This window comes from Apium graveolens, unplaced genomic scaffold, assembly GCF_009905375.1.
Source record: "Apium graveolens cultivar Ventura unplaced genomic scaffold, ASM990537v1 ctg1461, whole genome shotgun sequence".
NCBI classification, from domain to species: domain Eukaryota; kingdom Viridiplantae; phylum Streptophyta; class Magnoliopsida; order Apiales; family Apiaceae; genus Apium; species Apium graveolens.
In genome coordinates this window covers 6,265-28,801 of record NW_027417248.1, presented here as the reverse complement: position 1 = coordinate 28,801, position 22,537 = coordinate 6,265, and the positions used below count along the sequence as shown (strand labels likewise).

At 34.8% G+C, this 22,537-nt stretch overlaps 1 protein-coding gene across 3 annotated transcripts; it reads left to right on the top strand.

Moving 5' to 3' along the window:
• The first annotated feature begins 1,250 nt into the window (after positions 1 to 1,250).
• On the top strand, positions 1,251 to 8,296 carry LOC141699890 (protein LAZ1 homolog 1). 3 transcript variants are annotated; one of them, XM_074503696.1, is made up of 11 exons: positions 1,251 to 1,407; positions 1,485 to 1,630; positions 1,716 to 1,942; positions 2,050 to 2,106; positions 3,586 to 3,694; positions 4,343 to 4,527; positions 4,620 to 4,708; positions 4,856 to 5,111; positions 6,994 to 7,239; positions 7,347 to 7,673; positions 7,788 to 8,296. In XM_074503696.1, the coding sequence occupies exons 3-10, from the start codon at positions 1,727 to 1,729 to the stop codon at positions 7,638 to 7,640; spliced, it is 1,452 nt and encodes a 483-aa protein (XP_074359797.1). In that variant the 5' UTR covers positions 1,251 to 1,407; positions 1,485 to 1,630; positions 1,716 to 1,726; the 3' UTR covers positions 7,641 to 7,673; positions 7,788 to 8,296. The 3 variants fall into 3 exon arrangements, 2 of the variants coding, with proteins under 2 accessions (XP_074359797.1, XP_074359798.1); XM_074503697.1 differs by having other exon boundaries at positions 1,260 to 1,407; positions 1,535 to 1,630; XR_012566142.1 differs by lacking the exon at positions 7,788 to 8,296 and having other exon boundaries at positions 7,109 to 7,239; positions 7,347 to 7,485.
• Positions 8,297 to 22,537: the final 14,241 nt, after the last annotated feature.

Here is a 22,537-nt window from a genome sequence, read left to right as displayed (position 1 = left end):
TCCTCCAACCTCGGGGTAAAGGGGCATCCCATGGGGGGGGTTAGTGATCACAATAGTTGAATACTCATACCCAACGGGTCGATAATTCACAAGTGTATGTAGCTGTTGAAGTTGGGAATTCGTCCCTTGAGGAGCCGGGGGAATCATCCCTTGTGGCTGAGGTTCAGTTGCCCCTACCTGGGCTCCTCCTTGGGTGGCGGTATAAGTCGAATGCGGAGGTATCTCCACCGTTGACGAAATCGTTTGGGTCGTCCCAACTGGTGTTCCTTTAGGGGTGCTGTTTCCACTCCGTGTTCTCGCCATGGTTGTTGTTATGCTTCCCACAGATGACGCCAAATGTTATGGATAATAACTTAGGGTATATTAACTGGTGTATTTATTACTAAGATTCGGGAGCTCAAGGCCTTTAATGGGTGTTCTCGTGTTTCGTAGCTTAACTCTGCTTTTACGAGATGCCTACGTATTTCTGTGAGTTAGAGAATTAAGCCAAAAACGTAGTTCTGATTTGTGGGGGTAAGACCCCTTATATAGGTGTTGAGAGTCCTTGAATTGGACTAGATCTAGGAGACTTGGTGGACAAGTCTCAGAATTAGAATGGAATTTGGAGTCCTAGGAAGTAGGAAACTGATTCCTTATCCTATTAGGTCCCTTAGAGGCTAATCTACAAGGATTTATGCCCTCTCTAGGACTCATCTTAATAGCTGATTTATCCTTTATTAATTAATTACGAAATTAATTAATATTCAGGGTTTTAGGCCCTCCAACCGCGCCTAGCTGTCAGCCTAATTATGATATAATTAATGCGATATTAAATTAATACTCATGATTTATTTTATTCCCTATAAGTTATGAAATACTTTAAAGTATAAAATAAAGTAATTTTTTTTATCATTTTCCAATTATGAAATATATATATATATATATGAAATTATTTCATATATAAACCGGTATGTGTCTCGCACGGGGTTTTTACGCTAGTTAGAACCTATTTTTCTACTCATCTAAATATAGGTGATTATAAAGAAGAATTTTTAATGGTGATAATTATATAATTTTATTAAAAGATTACTAATTCTAACAAAGCCCGAGTGCATATATAATTACATAACTTTATTAAAATTTCTACTAATTTCATCATTAAAATACCATGTATATTATTATTATTATTTCTATTCTATTTTAAAGGTAATTAAAATCAAATTTTAAATAAAAATTTGTTTAGTGTGTGGATGTTATAATGATGAAGAGCATTGAACAAAGTTATAAACCACACCGCCTTCCATAATCATCGAAAAGGAGAAAACACTTGGACGACTTTGCACGAAATCTAACCCCCCCCAATCCAAATCTCCACACAAAACTTATCATATCACACACACTCTCAATCTCCTGCCTGCCTTTCCCAAGGTAACTTTTTCTAATACGATTTCTCATCAATTTATGTACAATCTCCCTTTTAATTCACTTTTTATTATGTTTTCTAGGGTTTTATTCTCAATTCATTGCAACTCACGCTCAATCACTTCGACATTAGGGCGAATACTCATATTTTAAAACCCTAAGTTTCGTGATCACAAGTCTTGTAACTACAATTGAAGGTCAAGTAGGTGTGATTTAGTAGCTTCTCCAGGTAATTCCATGTTTTTTGATTGTTTTAGTTTTTTCCAAGGTTGCGTATGGATGATTGAATTTGATTGAGTTTAGTGTGTTTTTAGTGGTTTTGGTGATGGAATGGGGAGGAATTGTGTTGTCTTTATGTTTTATTGTCACTTTGGTTGAATCGTCACGGATTCCCGAGGCGTTATGGACGGTTAGTTTGAGTGGAGAGCATAGTTCGATTTACAATTGGACCGTCGGAAGCGCTGGCGTTTTTGTAGCTGTTGCACTTGTTTTGTCTATGTATCTTGTTTTTGAGCATTTGGCAGCTTACAATCAGCCTGAGGTTTGATCTCGTTCGTATTCTTCTGCTTAAAATTGTGTTGAGTTTCGTGTTTGCCTTTTGCTTGTTTTTAATGGGACTGATTCGAGGAAGCTAAAATTTGATTTCAGGAGCAGAAGTTTATGATTGGACTCATTCTGATGGTTCCGGTATATGCAGTAGAATCGGTATGTTGATGCCTCATTGCTAGGGAATATGTAAATATTTATATATTTAAATCCATTTATAGCTTAACTTAATATAAGAACGATGGTTTATGTGACAAAGACTATAGTAAAGATAAATCTGGTTGAATAATCATAGAAAATCCATTACATCCTAAGGGTTACTCAATCACTGAAGTGAGAATAAATAATGGATTGCAACCCATGAACGAAGAGACTCAAATTCAATTCAATATTTCACTGGTGAAGTCTTTTATAAAATGTGGGGATTACATGACATGTATAGAGAATAGAACACCTTATAAAAACCTAATGGGTAAGGAGCCAAACAATTGGGCTTGTTATATGTACCCTACATATTTAATAGCTCCTAGAAGCACATGTAGAACATATAATTATATACACCGGAACATATAATTATCAAGGTTATCACGGCGCCAAGTCGACCCTTGACGCCTTAGTACCTTCGTGAAGACTAGTCGACAAGTCGTCCGACTAGTCGTAAAAAGTCGACAAAGTGTTCATTATACGTATAATTACTAGATTTAATATATAATATATTTGAACACGTTAGTTTTATAATTTAGATCAAAAGTAGTAGAATACTTAGTTCAAAATAAGCGTGGTACATCACAATTATGAAAGGCCCCAAGTCGGGCTACGAGACTCTTGGGTGACCTTCACGTCAACTAGTCGACGACAAGTCGGGCTTGGAGACTCTCGGCGCCTGAGTACCTTCGTGTCGACTAGTCGCTGACTAGTTGTTGACTAGTCGTCTTCGTGATAACAATGATAATTATATACTCTAAGCTCTTACATTAAATATAATTCAACAGTTTACTAATAAAAATTAAAGTTTTCTATAATTCTTATTCCCCAGTATATTATAGTCAACAAGACTTACTAAAATTATGTACCAAGCTACACAACTATTAAAAAAATACATCAATAGAGTATGTATATTTTAACAATGATATTTCTGCCTAGCTATGATCATCGAAAGTTTTGGCATTGTATATCACTATAATGTGAGCTATAACCTCTAGTTTGGACCTTGTGACAGGATTGCAGCGTGATGACAATAGTTGTAGAAAATATTTAGGTGATCTTGTAGCAATTAGTTTGAAGTTCAGAACTGTCACTAATAAAATCATAGCATCCGTTATGTTTTTGTAATTACTATGCATTTCCTGGAAAATTACCTGATGTACTCTATATAGACAACAATGCAAAATGTTGTTTTACATCCTAGTTGCTAAAGTATACGAGCTACCTTCATGATCCTAAATTTGTTGATTTTGGATGGTATCATTTTCTTTATCATTAGGGTGTTATTTGTTCTCAAGTACCTGATGTGACTGAGATGCCCTGTATTACCATGTAGCTGTAGTACATTGTTGTGTCGTGGCCAAGGCCTGTAGATCAATTTATTGACTGAACTTATTTGCATCGTGATTAATTATTATTTCTTTTCTGCTACAGTTTCTATCACTATTGAATTCAGATGCTGCATTTAACTGTGAGATTATCAGGGACTGCTATGAAGCTTTTGCATTGTACTGCTTCGAGAGATATCTGATAGCCTGCTTAGGTATGTGCATGCAATAACACTTGGCATGGTCTCTTCTTTACTTTAAATGCCTACTTTTGGAAGCTGCTATTTTCATATAAAGATTTAGTAATTCTCTATCCTACTTATGTAATTAATTAACTATTGGTCAGTATTTAGATTGATGCATTCTCTAAAATTCTTGTACATGTTTGGTGAAAACTAACTTGACATCAATGAAAGCCTTCAGTTCCTTGATGAGAAAATTGATAGGGGTGGTCGTGTTTTTAAACAACTGACTCGGGTCCATTATCGATGGCTCATTCTTTAGGAAGGGTATATATGAATTAATCTGAAAGTTACCAGTTTTTTTCCTTTCACATTTTTCTGATTAGGCTTACCCTACAGGATAGACTTTTCTATCGTTTCTCAATATGTATGATGGTGATTAAGATGTGCAATTGTGCACTAGGTTTCTGTAGATGTTCCCTGTATCACAAATGTCTGCATTATTATAAGGTTGGAGCATTTGTGGGGTGTCTATAGCAAAGGGGGATCTTTTTGTGTTTTTTCTCATGATGGAAAATTGTGTTTGATCCTGATTCTGGTTTTTAATTTTAATTATTGTTATTTATAATGGTCCCCTGTAGTACATCAACTCTTGTTTTTGACAATGTGATTTACTTAAAGGTGGTGAGGATAGTACAATTAAATATATGGAAAGTCAAAGCATAATCACCTCTAGCATGCCTCTTTTGGAAGAATCATATTCTTATGGAATTGTAGAACATCCCTTCCCTCTCAATTGCTTGTTGAAGGACTGGCATCTTGGTGCCGACTTTTATCAAGCTGTGAAAGTTGGCATTGTTCAATATGTATGTGCTCCTGTTTTATTATAATATATCTATAGGTATTCTCAGCTTCATATCACAGACATTGTCCATTGAACATCTTTTCATCTATTCAGATGATTTTGAAGCTGATATGTGCGCTAGTAGCAATGATCACTCAGTTTTTTGGTGTTTATGGTGAAGGGAAATTTGAGTGGGGTTACGCGTAAGATTCTCTCTTCCTCCCTCTATATATTGGATTTATGTTTAAATGCAGCAGTCCTAAGTTGGAGGCATCTGCTTTTGTTCCAATGATGTCTTTAGAAAAATCTGCCGTAATTCATTTGTGCATAATCTTGTGGTTTGATTGCAGATATCCATACTTGGCAGTTGTTCTAAATTTCAGTCAGACTTGGGCATTGTATTGCCTCGTACAATTTTATTCTGTCATTAAAGATAAATTGGCACCAATTAAGCCTTTGGCCAAGTTTCTCACATTCAAGTCCATAGTATTTTTGACATGGTGGCAAGGCATAGCTGTTGCATTTCTTTTCTCCATGGGAGCCTTCAGAGGGTCCTTGGCGAAGGAATTAAAAATGCGTATACAAGATTATATAATCTGCATAGAGGTATGAAACATAGATCATCTAATGGATTTTGTTCATCACAAATAAAGTACTTCATCAGAACTTGCAAATATGACAAATTAATACTCAGATTTCACCTCAAAAACTACCAAGCTAGTTACCGCAAAACCAGAACAGAAAAGAATAGGGATGTTGAAGAACCTGTAATCAAAACATCCAATTAGGTAGATAAAGAAGAGGACGGTATTATATATATGTACCTCAGATATGTATCGTCAAGGTTTCAATAATAATAATAATAGACTTATAGTTCTAAACCTGACTTAAACCAGGTGGGTTGAAATCTGGGTTAAAGATATTTAAATTTTGTTGACCCAAAGATATACAAATAGTCAAATATAGTTTTTTCGCTAATGAGTTAATGAAATTATATAAAGCAGCCATTATTTTAAAAGTTGGAACTAAGGTTAGCCATTGACTTGGAAAGACAGAAAGTTATATACTAAACTTCGGGGTGTCTTTAGTTAGGACACCGCTGTGTAATTTAATCTGATTTATAGTTGTATATTGGCATGTACAACTACTTCAAAACTTACACTTAAGGAACACTTTAAACGTCTTCCATGTATATTATGTATCTAATGACATGAGGGCTGTGATAATGACGGTAACGGTGAGGTTGTGATGTGTGCAGCTGAGAGACTAGGGTAATGGTGAGGTTGTAATGTGTGTAGCTGTGAGAAACAGGTGCAGAGTTGCAAGGGCAAACCAAATGATTAGATGAGAACTGATGAATAGAATTTCATTCCTAGAATAGTTCACAAATCCTGCTGCTTATATGATGATCGAAACAACGACGACATCAATAATAATTATAGGTCTGAAGAGATTTAAGAAACTGTTCAACTTCGATTGTTTTTATAATTTTTTCAGTAGCCCCCCATCCCTCTTAATATATCTAATTGATTAGTACATTGAGAGTAATCCCAACTTTATAATATATTGATATCAATGTGGAATGAGTACTCTGATAGTTTTTGTTAAAAACATATGTACTATGCTATTTTTTGACATGTTTTAGAATCTTTACACCGCTGTTAAAAGTGCCCAAGTGGTGGTGGTTTATGTGCTGCCTATTTAATGACCATTCAGTACAATAATATCTGCTCTTAATAAAAGAAACTCTGTTGTTATCTTTGGGGATCATGATTTTTTGTTAAGGTCACTCTTCCCAATATATTTAACCATGCAATACGCCAAGTTGAATGAAATCAAATGGAACATTTATATTCTCTGTTATGATGACGGACACACTATGCCGCTAAAAGGGTAGTAAGGTAAATGTTATTTATATTCTGTTAGGAAATGGGCAATAGTCTGAGGTGCAGTAGAGTATTATGGAATAGGTTGAGGGCAAGAAAGGAGGGGGTAAGGATGTATTCATTTGTAGGTGATCTGTAAACCCAATCGTGGTACTTGGAGTTACCAAGCTACTCAAAAGTCTTGGATAATCCCACCTAGTTGCTGGAAAGTCTTGGATAATTAATTTAGAGTTGATGTTGGCGTACACCCTTAAGGCTTAAACACTACTAAAGCACTACCACAATTTTTTAAACTAAACTGGAGAGAGAATTTTAAAAGGAGGTAGTTAATTACTCCTAAAATTGTGAGAGTGTTTTGGTAGTGTTAAAGGGTGTATGCCAATATTTACTCATTAATTAATTATCCTCTATGGAATTTCAATAAAGTACTGGAAGCATAATTCTCCTTTTACCTGTCTTGATATTTTCCTCTTCTTATGTTTACTGGTTGATAAGTAGTTTATAACACAAGGTATATGCATATAAAAAAATTTACACTCTTGATCTTGTATTTTAAACAGTATATCTGTTTTTATTGACATCTGAATTGAAAATGTTGACAGATGGGTGTTTCTGCTATAGTACACCTTTATGTTTTTCCAGCTATACCATACAAGCGCGGAGAGAGATGTGTGCGTAATGTTGCTGTGATGTCTGACTATGCATCTCTTGGAACAGATCCAGACCCAGAGGAAGTTCGAGACTGTGAAAGATATACTAGAGTACACTTAGGTCGCCATGCTGATGGAGAAAAGCGTTTGAATTTCCGGCAGAGTGTTCGTGATGTTGTCGTTGGCAGTAGTGAAATTGTAATATTCGGAACCGTGAACTTTTTTTGATTGTTTATCTGTAGATCTGTTTCTTTAATACAACTCTTTCTTCTGGTCAATAACTGGTATTTTCATATGTTCCTTAGATCGTTGATGACATGAAGTACACAGTGTCGCATGTCGTAGAGCCAGTTGAGAGAGGATTTTCAAAGATAAATGAAAAATTCCATCAGATATCCGAAAATGTCAAGCGGCTGGAGGAACTGAAGAAGAAGTCGAAGGATGATAGTTATGTAATCCCCTTGAATTCCTGGTCAAAAGAGTTTTCTGACGTGCATGATAACCTGGTAGAAGGTAGTTGCAGTGACAGCAATTTGCCCGACTCTAAAAGGAAGTATAGCCATCATAAAGAATCAGCATCTCAATTTAAACGTAGATAGATCTCACCAGTATTCAGCAAAATTAGAGTACAGGTAACATGGTTTCTTGTAGCATAATATGCTACTTAATTCCTAGTTCTCTAAAGTTTATTATTGCTAAAATTAAATATGTACTGTTCAGACTGATTTTGCTTTGTCTATGTGCAGGGGTAGATGACTTGGTAACATTCACTTTTGTAGGTAAACTAACCTTTAATACACGACTACTGACAAGATTTGGTCAAGATATTGAAAGACCATAGATGACGTTGGTTGGAAAATTATGAAAGAGGTGTTTTTTGTTTCTGACTTGATACTAGATAGGAATACTTGAAGAACAAAATATAGATCTGCAGTCGCCCATGTCCAACATTTGTATTATTTCTCACAAATACAATCTGAGCCAAATCTTACAACTACACTTGACTTCTTGTTAACAAAACCAGTAAACCACTGCCTTTTACAACAATCTTTCAGGTATAATGTGTCATTGTATGTAAATATTTTCTATAGCAGGACGATTTCAAGAGTGTAATGGTGAATTTTCTAGTACATAACATTTATCTCGTCAGAGATTAGATGATGGAACTATAGTACATTCTTGGTTTTTTTTTTTAACAATTCCAGTTTATTTTTTTTACTTCGGTTTATCTATCTCTAGTAACATTTCTCTGATTCATCTATTTTTTGTGCTTTGGTTTATCTATTTATTAAGCCCCTTTTGTTTATCTATTTTAGTTTTTTAACAAGGAACTTCTATCACATCATTGAGGCTCCATTTGGGGCATTTCTAAAAGTAACTTATGACTTAAAGTGGAAAATGTCATGTAAGGGATAAGTATATTATTACTATTTTTTTATTGGTAAATTTTTTACATTTCATCGGCCCAAAATATGTTTATAATTAAATTGACCTATCGAAAATTAGGGGACATGCTAGGGAAACGGGAGGGTATAGAGGATCCGAAATCAGAATAGAAAAGGAGTTTATTTGAATTGAGAAATATAAATGAGATTTCCATGACAATATTGGAAGGAGGAAAAGAAGAGAGCTAACGGCATTAGGTTGGTGAAGTGAGTAACGGAGGAGATGGAGATGAAGGAATGGGTTGCCAAAGAAATGAGAACGAAAAGCTGAATGAAATGACCATCTCAACTTTTGCCAAACAGGCCAGACAAAAGATGAACGGGCTTTTGGGCCAACTGAAGTGTACAAATGACGCCCAAACATGCCCCGAGTACTTGTCATACCTTAACAGATAAGAGTCGTAAGAAAAGTTAGAACGCCGAGAACTTTGTTTTTTGTAATTGCCTGAAATGAATTTGGTTGAAATTACACAATAAAATCTGTTATTCGACCATTAGGGAGACATAAGGTAGAATGACAATTTCAATAGGATTATCTAATATATTTGCAGGCAAGAGGTGGTGTGATCAATAGTTCCTGAATGTATGATGATGCAATGTGGAGAATACAAGGATAATGTGCGGCATGTTGGTGACAACTGACAAGTTAAAATTTACATACCAACACTGTTGCCCATATAAACAAATTGTCTTGATTCTGTTTCGAAGCAGGTTCACCAATGTTGATATTGTAGCTCGGACAATCCACTGGATTTTTTTTGGTTAACTTGTCTTGTTCAGATGTAAGGTTGTTAACCTTGACTTGATCTTTTACAGCACTACTATTAGAGACCTAAGAGCAATTCTAATGGAAGGTGTAAAGAGGGGTGCCATGTCATCATGCGGCATGACTTGACTTGAAACCCTTGTTAGCACGTTATTAGAGTTGACGGATATTATTGGGGTGTCAAATGAGATGGCATGGGGTGCCAACTTTGGGTGTCAAAATTGGCATCCCATAAAATAGGGTGCCAACTTCATTTATAGTCCCAATTGTTCATAAAATATTATTTCTATAATATATATTTTTATTAAATATTTTTTATTGAATTAATGAAGTTGACATCTCGAGGTGTCAACAATTGGAGTGTTTTTTTAAAATATAATATTTTTGATTAAATGATGAAGTTGACACTTTTGAATGGTGCCAACCATTGGAGTTGATCTAAGCAATTGCATTTGTGCCTCATGTTGCATTCATACACCTCAACTTTGACCAAAGTTGCGTTGTCATAACTGGGCTTTAAAATCATTATATCACAGAGAAACCATTAATATTATTTCAATTAGAACTATTTAAAAATGTTAAATGTAATGGGTTTTAATTTAGGTGCAGAGTTATGAGTTTCGTGGAGAGGTGTTCTCCTGTTAACCTTTCTCAGGTAAACGTACGTACAGCGGTCAAAGGAGTACTTGTACCCCTTGTCCTGTATGATATGGACATGAGGAAACAGACATGAGGAAACAGACATGGATCTGTGATGAATATTGAACGATAGCCACTGACTTGTTCAGAGTCCTTGTTTATATTGTATGTAGAATTAGAAATGAAAACTCAAAACACTCTGATATTATCATCAATGTTCGACATTAAAAAGCACCCAACAAGGTGTACTTTCAGATTACAGTTGAAACTACAGCCGGCCTTACACCACTATATAAACATGCATACCTCTTTTTATCATTGAGTCACGGGTCATCTTTATTTGCATAAACAATGGCCTTCTTCACTGATATCATTCTTAGGATTTTCATTGGTGGATTTATATTTACAGTCATAGGAGTGATAGTCACAACAGCTGATCACTCGCTTCCTGGCTGCCAAAAAACCTGTGGCAACCTTACCATTCCATATCCATTTGGAACGCGTGAAGGCTGCTCCTTGAATGAAACTTATCTTATCACTTGTAACAATTCAAAGCCTTACCTGAGGTGATGCATCTTGTTCGCAGGCAAAAACTAATGCCACCACTTACTTATGTCAGACGAATAGTGTGTGCTACGACTCTGACAATGGTCCAGGCTATCTTTGCAAATGTTCGGATGGTTACACTGGAAATCCTCAATGGTCCAGGCTATCTTTGCAAATGTTCGGATGGTTACACTGGAAATCCTTATCTTCAAAATGGGTGTAAAGATAATATATAAGTTTTAAAAGTACTAAATTTATGAATACGTAAATGAATACAAAAAATATAATTTCAGGTTTGTGAGTACACAGGGGCCAGAGTGGGAGCTCTTCCAGACAGTGGCGGATCCAGAAATTTCGGAAGAGAGGGGTTTCACTTGTAGGGGGCGGACTAAGAACCAAAGTATGAAAGCACATATATCTTTTTAACAGAAAGAACAAAAAATTAAATTATCATTTGTCCTTCACTTAGATCTTAAAAAATTGAGAACTAGACTTTAGCGTCTACATACTAGGCGTTCAATTTTCAATTTAAATTACAAGTATGTCCTTGTGGCCTCAGCTCAAAGTGGCTTTCAATTTTCAATTTAAATTACAAGTATGTCCGTGTGGACTCGGCTCAAACACATTAGTTGGTTAGTCTCGAATATGTTAGAGTGAGCTTATATAAAAAACACTCAAATTTTAATATAAAAATGAAGATGTTATAGGCCCAAGGGTGTGCTCAAGCCCCAGCCCAACATATGCATCCGCCACTGCTTCCAGAAAGAGGAAGAGGATATGTAAAATATGATTATCTAAACAAGAAGTTTGTGTAGCTTGTTTTGCACAAGGCCTGCACAACATTTCAGCATTTTTTCAATCGCAACTTCCCGCTGATACGGCATTTAAAATAATATAAAAATATTAATAAATAATAATATAAATATTTGTTATTGGCAAGATTGAACCTGGATCTTGTGTATAAATAATAATATAAATATTTGCTGTTTTTGGGGTTCGAAACTGGGAGTTTTAGTATTGTAAGAATAATAATATAAATATTTGTTATTGGCGGGGTTCGAACCTGAGAGTTTGAGTAGTGTATATGTAATATCTCATATTTTCAAATATTATTATTATTATTATTATTATTTGAAATTGTTTCTGTGATTTTTATGTGAATTTTGGTGAATTATCTGATAATTGGAATTGGTGTTTGGGTGTTTATATGTGATATTATTTGAGTATTTTAATTTTTATGTGCTCAGAATAAAATATAGATAATTATAATATTTTTCTGGTAATTTTTGGACTGTTAGATGATTTTATAATGATTTATGGATTTATTAATTTTTTTCTGTTTAATTACAAAATTATTTTATAAAGCCGGGAATCGTCCAACTTCAACTGTTTTTGCGTTTTTACAGTCCGAAACTCTTCCGAAAACACCTTCCTAACCTAATCTGGTAATTCTGGACATTTTCCGTGTTTTAACTTTTTCGATCCGGATTACGGTTTGACCCGTGCGCGGCCCTGCGCAAGATTTTCGGTACGATACCATTTTGATAAATCAACAAAACCCGTATTCTCGAAAGACGGGATATTTTACATTATTTTCGTATATGGTGTTTTATGAAAAGCTCAGTTTTGATAATTATCTAATTATGGTATTAAATTGTATCGTTTTTATAGTTACTTAGCGGCTTAGTAATCTATTTTGGATCATTTGTAGTTACTTAGCGGCTAAACAACTAATTTAACGATCCAAAACGATCCAGAACGAACCAATATTACGTAAATATAAATAGTTGCAGGATATATTTATTATATTTATTTTATTAAAAATTTCAGAAAATCAATATTCAAGAACATAGTTTTGGGGGCTGAAATTTATGCAGAAACTTTGTTTCATGATTTTGATTGATTCTGGGAACCAAATCAGGCGTCCTAGTAATCAAAACGATCCTTGTTTCAAGCCCTATCCATTAATACCAAAAACAAGATCTGAGAGTAAGTTTTGTGGAAAATCGATTTTGAGTAATTTGGTACTATGTTAATTTATTTAAGACATTTACAATATTTATGTGACGGATCTTTTGGTTTATATATGTGTATTCATTTTTCTGTCTTTTTCTTGCAATTTCGGAGAAAAACATATATATATATTAAACATTTTCATGCCATTAATTCATTACATTAACCAACAACTACACATTCACTCCATCTAACACACTGGAGCCTTATTAACTTACCTACAACTATTTAGGCATAAACAACACTGCAATCAATACAATAAACACAATCACACACAATTTCAACTTCCTTTTCATCAAATTTATCTTCGTTTCCATCTCCATTCTTCCTTCAATCAACAACTTCTTCTCTTCCTTCAAAATATTCTTCTTCTCCTTACTTTCAGCAAGATTTTCTTCAACAAGTTTAAACTTCTCTTCAAGATAAATTCTCCTATGGTATAAGTGAGTAATAACATCCAAGGATCTCGGGCAAAACTCTTGGCAAACCACTTAAAATAATGGCATCCATTATTTTCCTACATTAAAATCCATAATTAAATTATGATTTGCAAAAAAAAATCAAACCTTTACTTCAAAATATTACTTAAATTAACAAAAATACCTTTGGAATGGTACAAATGTAGAACCTTCTTCCCGAATTTTTCAAGGTCCATGAAGTAAAAACTCGAGACCTTCTTTCACAGAAGCAACACTTATGCTCTTCATTCCTTACTGATTTGATCGATGAAGAGCTACGTGGGAGGCTTTGATTTGTCGACATATGAAGATAAGAGCTTTTAATTTTTATTTGGCAGCTACTGATTAACCCAATTTATATATACAATAGAGATAGAGTCGTTGTATTGGCCACGCCAAAGAGAGGAAAATTAATGTCCACTCTATCCATGTCAATAAAGCCACATACTCACTCCCGTTATGTCAACAAATTTATTTAACGTCGATGTTATTTCACAAACATGATCTTTCAACAGAAACTTTCAGAAAGCCTAGAATTAATCTTTAGAATTATGGCACGATCATCGGTTGTTTCAGAAAAAATAAAAATAATAATAGATGGTTCGTTCAAGATGATGGAGACGAGTAAAGGTACGCATATAGTAGAGATAGAAGCTGTGGACATTAGGGTTAATGATAAAAAGCGGTACTAGTACAATTTGTTGTATGTAACAAAGTGGCGTGCTGTTTGCGTAAGTGTAACAATACCCTGCATATTGGCATATTCCAGTATTTAAATTAAAAATAGAAATGCTTAGTTACGTTTAAGCGGGAAAGTTTGTTAGAGACTTTACATTTCTCTCAATCTGTATATAAGAAACAGATGTAAAAGAACATCCAATCTTCTTCTTTCTAATCAATACAATTGCTGTAGATATATATACATACAATCTATCTCTATACTTGCTTATTGATAATTAGCCATTGTTGATCTCTAATGGCTCCAAATTGAGCTTTAATATTAGATTCTCTCATGGTATCAGAGCTATCCTTTGATGATTTGTGGAGTTCTTGATTGATTTCGATATCGAATCAATCGAAACCCTAATTTCTTCGATTAGCAATTACGATCTCTTTATCTCTCTCTTCGATTAGCAATTACGATCTCTTTATATCTCTTATCTCTCTTGAATCTCTCTACTTATCTTTCTTTCTCTCGGATCTCTTTCTGAATTCGATTGTTCTCCTAATTCTAATCTCTATTTCCTTCTTGATTACGAAATAGATATTGTTAGGTCCCAATGTGTTTGTAGAAGGGGGGGTTGAATACAAACAGTACCGAATAATCGAATAAAATGCGGAATAAAAATTGAAACAAAATTCAAGTTAAATAAGAATATTATTAAACTTGAAAGGTGTTACAATAACTGTATCGATTACAAGGAATTAATCTCAAATTAGTTATCACAAATCTGGAATAAATTCGATATGAACTTTTTCTATTTTTGCAATAAAAAGATTCAAATGCTAAACGCAATTTGAGATTAAGTTCTAGAGATTTTGATCTGCTAGATAGTTACACAAGAACAAGATAAAGATTTCTAGTGGTTTGGATTTAACTTTACAAACTAGAAATTATGTCTTGAAATTAGCAGAGAAGATGAAATATTTGTTCTGCTTCTTTTTCTTCTTTTTCTCGGGTTCTGTTGTGTTGTGTTGTTTTTACTTCTGTTCTGCTGCTTTCCTTTTTAACAAATCAACAGACTTGAATAGAGCTGGCATGACAATCCTTTTAGCTGGTAGGACATTCGGTGAGACTATCCTTTTGAACTAGCAAGACAATCCCAATAGCTAGCAAGACTATCCTTTGAACTGGAGAGAGTTTCGGCAAGACAATTGTTTGTACTAGCATGACTTTCGGTATGACTATCAATTGTCATACCGATTGTCATATTAGTACAATCAGATTGTCTTGTTGAATTTAAATAGATTTTAATCCAATTTAAATTCTGAAAATCCTTAATATTAATTCTGAATTAATTAATCAATTAATTCAATTAATCAATAAATTAATCTTTGCAGATATAATTTATTTTCTTAATTAAATTATATGACTTAATTAATTAATAGAGAATTAATACTAATCTTGAGCAGCAACCATTCTTCTGAAAATCTTCTGAAAATCACTGTCAATTATGAATCAATTCCACCACTTCAATGTTGACACTCGATGTACTGTCTGGTTCATGAGTGACTAACTTCCGTGACGTTTCTTCAAGGCTTGACCTTGATACTCTTGATTTTCTTCAGACTAAATCCCTGTAATTATCTGATACCCTGACGAGATCTCTGTCACTTGATTAAATCCACAATCTTGATTTATATCACTGAGGCATGATCAATTTCTTGAAATTCTTCCAGTGAATAAATTCCTCAAGTCTGTAGATGAACCTTGTTTCTGAATCCTTTGACAGATATTACTTTGCGAGATCTCTTTGACGGTAGATCCACTATTTACTTATTACATTCTTATTTGAGTTGAGTTAAATCCTCGAATATACAAATAGGCTATGAAATATGCCTTACAATCTCCCCGTATTTGTTTGTTAGACAATAACACACAAATACCTAGAGGATAACTCAACTAACAAATAAGAAAAAGATATAAGCAGAAATGCAAAGTAAATAGCAGAAAAGTTCTGGATAACATTTAACCTTTTCTAGATTCCAAGTAGATGTTCCTCTAGACTGAACATATCTTCAAGTAGTTTCATCTTCTTTTGTACAACCACATTTCCTGTTGAGAAGCACATATCTCTCTTGCTTCTCCCCCTATGAGAATCAACTGATTAAAGAAGATCACCTTCGTTTACCACCTCTCCCGTACAATAGGATCCGCAGATAAAAACCAATGGTACTCCCCTAACAGCTTCTTCCCTTACTAGAAAATCACCTTGTGTTTACCACCTCTCCCGTACAATAGGATCCGTAGTTACAAACAACAATGGTGTGGTGTAGTGTACATGTTTGATCTTTTTCTTCCTCCCTGCTATTTCTCCCCCTTAGTTGAGGAATCCTCCAAACTATTACTTAAGCTCCCCCTTAAAGAAGGAATGTATGCCATCGTCTGAAGGAGTTCTCATATTTCACTTGGTTGGAAAAGAAATAACAAGTAGTTTCTCTTTCTTCCTCACTGTGAGTGTGTGATTCTATTTAGTGTACCTCACATGTGTTTCACTCTTCTCTCCACTCGTGTTTACACTCATTCTCACAAGTGTATCACTCCTCTCATAGCTCCAACATTCAGCTGTACCTGCAAGGAAAATCACCTTAGCCATCCTTAAGGAGGTCATATGTGGTGCAATGGGAGTTCGCAAATCCCCATCCTTGTTAAACTCGTCAGATGAATCTGAGTCATAATCTACAAGTTGCTAGTTTCCCTTTTAGGGTTCCATATTTGAATTCTGGGAAGGTAAACAATGATCCAACGAGTTTAGCATAAAGATCAAAGTTCCCTTCTAATGTCTGTGAAGACATTTCCTTGTGACTCATTAGGTAATATCTGAATCATTGTCAACAAGTTGCCGATCTGCACCTATGTCAGATCCACTATCCGCAGATGCATCCAGCGGATTTAAGCCTGGGGAGGTAGACACTGACCACTGACATATGGCTTTTGGATCAGTATACTCTCCTAACACCTGTAAAGGCAATTGGTCCATTAACGAACCTTGAACAATCGAATCTGACCTTAAAATGGTCGAAACTCTTGTTTCCGTCAACTCATCCTTTGTGTGTGTAACCTTTCCATGTGCATCAAGAATTGTTTATATTTGAAGTGGTGACACTACATCGGATACCCTGGCCGACAGGCAAATTTTAATAGACACACCCTTTTGAGAGAATGAATCTAGTAACTGTTTTTGAGCCTTTTCAGCCATTACATCTTTTTGAGAAGATGTATGAGGGCTAGCAGTTGTCTCGGTTTAAATACTACTCATCTATGTAGGAGACAGAGCTGCTGGGTTGACTTCAGAACCTTCCTTATGTGGTGCACTAAGGCACTATCTCCCTCACGCTCACTCATACTTCATTTTAGTGGTAAAAGAGTGTTGGTTGGTTCTGTTTCTGTGTTTGTCTTTACAGTCTGGGATAGATGTTGTGGGTTTTCAACCTCATGACTGTCAATGAAAGAAAGTCATTGGAGACTGAACCTGTATCACAGAACATATGACAATAGAGAGATAAAATGTACTTAAGATATATAATGAATGAAAATTATACATTTAATCTTTTGAGAGTAATGATGTACAATAGTGATTCAAAAGATTTTACATGAAATAAGAAATCACTAATGTAGAAAGAAGTTTGATTTACTCCTAAAACTGTTTGCACATATAAAACAATATGTTTGTGCCTAGTGATAAGAGAGTTATTAATATGACGACTCTACTAGTTCATATTAAACTGTAACTTCAGGTAGAGTGTCATAACATGTTCTTGACGATTGCTTGAGTAGCACACTAGTTCATACCAACCTGAAGTGAGATTGTGAAGAAGAGATTGCATAGTCCAATAGATCTGCAGCTGCAAAGTCCATGAACTGTGGTGCATTGACTTCCTCTTTTGACTCACCAACCAGGAGTACACTTGTACACATCTTACTAGAGTCCAATTCCAAGTGTAATGTGCATCAGGTGCCTGATATGTCGTAATATTCTCAAGTCTCGTCACTGGTGCTATATGTTAGATACTGCTTCCTGATAATAACCTAGCACAATATACAAATTTACAATGATAACATTCCCAGCTTGCAAACAGCCATATCCCTCAGATAAACCTTTGTTGTTATCTCCAAAGGTAACCAGGGGGCCAACTTTCTCAACCACATTTGATAGCAGGGTTCTATCTCCGGTCATATGTCTTGATGATCCACTGTCAAGAATCCACACTACCGGTTACACCTGTTTAATGCCCTGCACTACAAATGGATTAGACCTTCTTCGGAACCCAAACATGGTTGGGCCCGACATACTTGTAGAATTGTCCTTTGTCAGGCAAAACAACATTTTTAACTTTAATGGTCTCAACTTTCTCAATGACTGAACATTTGACCTTGTAAACAGCCTTAACAAATTTTTGTTTAAGCTTAGGCACAAATGTCTCCTTTCTAGCCTTAGAAGGACTAGCAGTCTTAGATTTATCATGCTTCTTGTTATTCACATGCTGACGTGGAGTAGTCTTATCATTAGAAACATGCTTATTATTAAAATAAGCATACATCATATTAAAAGCACAAGACATACAATTAGAAACACCACATGCTTTATGAGAGATATTAACAGCAGGCAATTTATGCATGGTAGACATGGCATTTTTGTTATCCAACTCATGTGTGTCTGAGTTAGTCTCAGTTGCTTTCACAACTTTGACTGGAACTTTCGACACACTTGGCTTGGAAACAACCTTCTCATTAGCACGATCTTCAGCACGTATTTCTTCTTGAATAACAGAAGAGGTCGCATCAAATGGTTCAGCAATTGATACTTTATAGAGGGGTTCATCAACACCCTTAAGCACATGTGGTACTTCCCTCCCTTTAGCACAGACATGAGGAGGGGAGTTTATGCCTAATTCTCCAATAACAACATTATAATCATAACCTATTCCAGATTTTTGATTAACAGCTTGCTTACTGTAGAACTCTTTAGCCTTCGAACAAGAATTGAAGTGGGCTCTAACCTTAGTCTCAAGACCGGTGATCTTGTCTTTGAGAATAGTTTCGAGTTTTCTATAACATTCAACTCTATTATCTAGAAAAGATACTTGTTCTTTTAACTTGTCTTGATTAATGTGCACAAGTCTTAATTCATTGACCTCTTTCTCAAGGTCTTTGATCTGTAAACTTAACAGTTCATTATCACGACGAACACAATCTAAGTTACCTCCTAGATGATAAACTAATTCAGCATCAGTATATTTTACCTCTTTTCTTGACGATGAAGCTTTTCCATCAATAGCCATAAGAGCAAGATTCCCTTCTTCTTCATCTTCACTATCAGTATCATCCCAGCTTCTTCCCTTTTCCAGGTAAGCCCTTTCAGAGTTACTCTTCTGATTTGAATCATAAGAGTTCTTCCTTACTTGCTTTGGCTTCCTGCATTCTGTGGCAAAGTGTTCCAACTCATTGCAGTTATAGCATCTAATGGTGCTCCGATCAACCATCCCTGTTTTGTATCCACCACTACTGGTGTTAGAGGATGAAGATCCACCTGTCTGGAATCTGTTGTAGTTGGACTTGTACTTGAACTTGGGATTTCTCTTGAATCTGACATTGGAGAATATCTTGACAATTTGGGCCATTGACTCATCTTCCAATTGCTCCAGCTCTTCCAAGGAATAAAAATCATCACTGGATTGATTTGTAGTAGGAGGATCATATTCTGCTACTAACACATTTTCCTCAGCCTTGGAAAACTGTACCATTCTCTCTAACTGTTGAGATTGTTGTTGTTGTTGACCTTCAGCTACAAGAGCAGTAGATGTGCTAACCATTCTATCATTCCCGTAGACTTCCTTTTGCTGAATCTGCTCCAACTCATAGGTTTTTAACACACCATAGAGTCTATCCAAAGAAATCTCACTCAGATCTCTAGCTTCTCTAATGGCAGTGATTCTATGTTCAAGATGAGTTAGCAGTGTTAAAAGGAACTTTTTGTTGACCTCCCTGATTGAATAATATTTTCCATTTATGTTCAGGTTGTTGATCAACACATTGTACCTCTCAAACACTTCAGTAATTCCTTCTCCTGGATTGGATTTAAAGTATTCATACTCAGAGGTTGAGATCTCTAACTTGTTCTCCCTAACTTCCTCTGTGCCTTCATTAATTACCTCAATAGTTTCCCACATGTGTTTGGAATTTTTACAGTTCATCACATGTCTGTTCATCAAGGGATCAAGGGAATCAATTAATATTAATTGAAGGCTGGCATCCAAGGAGGCTTCTTCTTTTTCAGCAGGAGAAAAATCCTCAGGCTCTTTTGGATAGGTTCTCGCTTTGGTAATCACAACATCATCTACTATCACCTCTGGTTCAATAACCATTGGAGTTGTTGGACCCTTCTTTAACAATTTCAGATATTTGGGATTTGCAACATGTAAAAACAAGAGCATCTTCTTCTTCCACATGACATAATTTTCTTTATCAAATAGTGGAATTTTAACGGTTCCAACTTTTTGTGAAGTCATTATGAATTTTTGAATAAATAAAAATTCAAGGAGTTGAAAAATCACAAAAGTCTAGGATCTTGATTTGTTCGTTAATCAGAAGGCTCTGATACCAATTGTTAGGTCCCAATGTGTTTGTAAAAGGGGGGGTTGAATACAAACAGTACCGAATAATCGAATAAAATGCGGAATAAAAATTGAAACAAAATTCAAGTTAAATAAGAATATTATTAAACTTGAAAGGTGTTACAACAACTGTATCGATTACAAGGAATTAATCTCAAATTAATTATCACAAATCTAGAATAAATTCGACATGAACTTTTTATATTTTTGCAATAAAAAGATTCAAATGCTAAACGTAATTTGAGATTAAGTTCTAGGGATTTTGATCCGCTAGATAGTTACACAAGAACAAGATAAAGATTTCTAGTGGTTTGGATTTAACTTTACAAACTAGAAATTATGTCTTGAAATTAGCAGAGAAGATGAAAAATTTGTTCTGCTTCTTTTTCTTCTTTTTCTCGGGTTCTGTTGTGTTGTGTTGTTTTTACTTCTGTTCTGCTGCTTTCCTTTTTAACAAATCAACAGACTTGAATAGAGCTGGCATGACAATCCTTTTAGCTGGTAGGACATTCGGTGAGACTATCCTTTTGAACTAGCAAGACAATCCCAATAGCTAGCAAGACTATCTGTAAGTCATATGTCATATGCCTATTTGTATATTCGAGGATTCAACTCAACTCAAATAAGAATATAATAAGTAAATAGTGGATCGACCGTCAGAGAGATCTCGCAAAGTAATATCTGTCAAAGGATTCAGAAACAAGGTTCATCTACAGACTTGAGGAGTTAATTCACTGGAAGAAGTTCAAGAAGTTGATCATGCCTCAGTGATATAAATCAAGATCGTGGAGTGACAGAGATCTCGTCAGAGTATCATTAATTACAAGGATTTAATCTGAAGAAAATCAAAGTGTCAAAGTCAAGACATGAAGAAACGTCACGGAAGTTAGTCACTCATGAACCAGACAGTACATCGAGTGTCAACATTGAAGTGGTGGAATTGATTCATAATTTTCAGTGATTTTCAGAAGATCTGCAGAAGGATGGGTGCTGTTGAAGACTAGAATTAATTCTCTATTAATTAATTAAGTCATCTAATTTAATTAAGAAAATAAATTATATCTGCGAAGAATAATTTATTTATTAATTGAATTAATTGATTAATTAATTCTGAATTAATTTTAGGAATTTTCAGAATTTAAATTGGATTAAAATCTGCATTAAATCAGCAAGACAATTGAAAATGAACTAGCATGACAATCAGGATTGTCATACCGATTGTCATGCTAGGCCATTTTCAATAGTCTCACCGAAAGTTACACTAGGAGAAGGATTGTCTTGCTAGTTCATTCTGATTGTCATGCTAGTTCATTCAGATTGTCTTGCTAGTTCATTCTGATTGTCATGCTAGTTCATTCAGATTGTCTTGCTAGTTCAATCCATTGTCCTACCGAAAGTCTTGCCAGCTATAGGATTGTCATGCCAATTCAATTCTATTCGGTTGTTGATTAAAAAGAAGCAGAGAAGCAGCAACTCAATAATCCAGAACACAGAAGTCAAGAACAAAGCAGAAAAGAAAAACAAGAAGAAATATTTCATATTTTCATCTGCATACTTCAAGATTAAATTTCTAGATTGTAAAGTTAAATCCAATCCACTAGAAATCTTTATCTTGCTCTTGTGTAACAATCTAGCGGATTAAAATCCCTAGAACTTAATCTCAAATCGCGTTTAGCATTTGATTCTAATTATTGCAAAAATAGAAAAAGTTCATGTCGAATTTATTCTAAATTTGTGATAATTAATTTGAGATTAATTCCTTGTAATCGATACAGTTGTTGTAACACCTTTCAAGTTTAATAATATTCTTATTTAACTTGAATTTTGTTTCACATTTTTTATTCCGCATTTAATTCGATTATTCGGTACTATTTGTATTCAACCCCCCCTTCTACAAACACATTGGGACCTAACAATTGGTATCAGAGCCTTCTGATTAACGAACAAATCAAGATCCTAGACTTTTGTGATTTTTCAACTCCTTGAATTTTTATTTATTCAAAAATTCATAATGACTTCACATAAAGTTGGAACCGTTAAAATTCCACAATTTGATAAAGAGAATTATATCATGTGGAAGAAGAAGATGCTATTATTTTTACAAGTTGCAAATCCCAAATATTCAAACTTGTTAAAGAAGGGTATAAAAACTCCGATGGTTATTGAACCGGAGGTAATAATAGATGGTGTGGTGACTACTGAAGCTAGAACCTATCCAAAAGAGCCTGAAGATTTTACTCCTGCTGAGAAGGAAGAAGCCTCCTTGGATGCCAGCCTTCAATTAATATTAATTG

Coding starts and splice junctions, on each gene's coding strand:
- LOC141699890 (XM_074503696.1), top strand. CDS start 1,727: ATGGAATGGGGAGGAATTGTGTTGTCTTTATGTTTTATTGTCACTTTG. Junction 1,943..2,049: donor CAGCTTACAATCAGCCTGAG/GTTTGATCTCGT, acceptor ATTTGATTTCAG/GAGCAGAAGTTTATGATTGG. Junction 7,240..7,346: donor TCGTTGGCAGTAGTGAAATT/GTAATATTCGGA, acceptor TATGTTCCTTAG/ATCGTTGATGACATGAAGTA.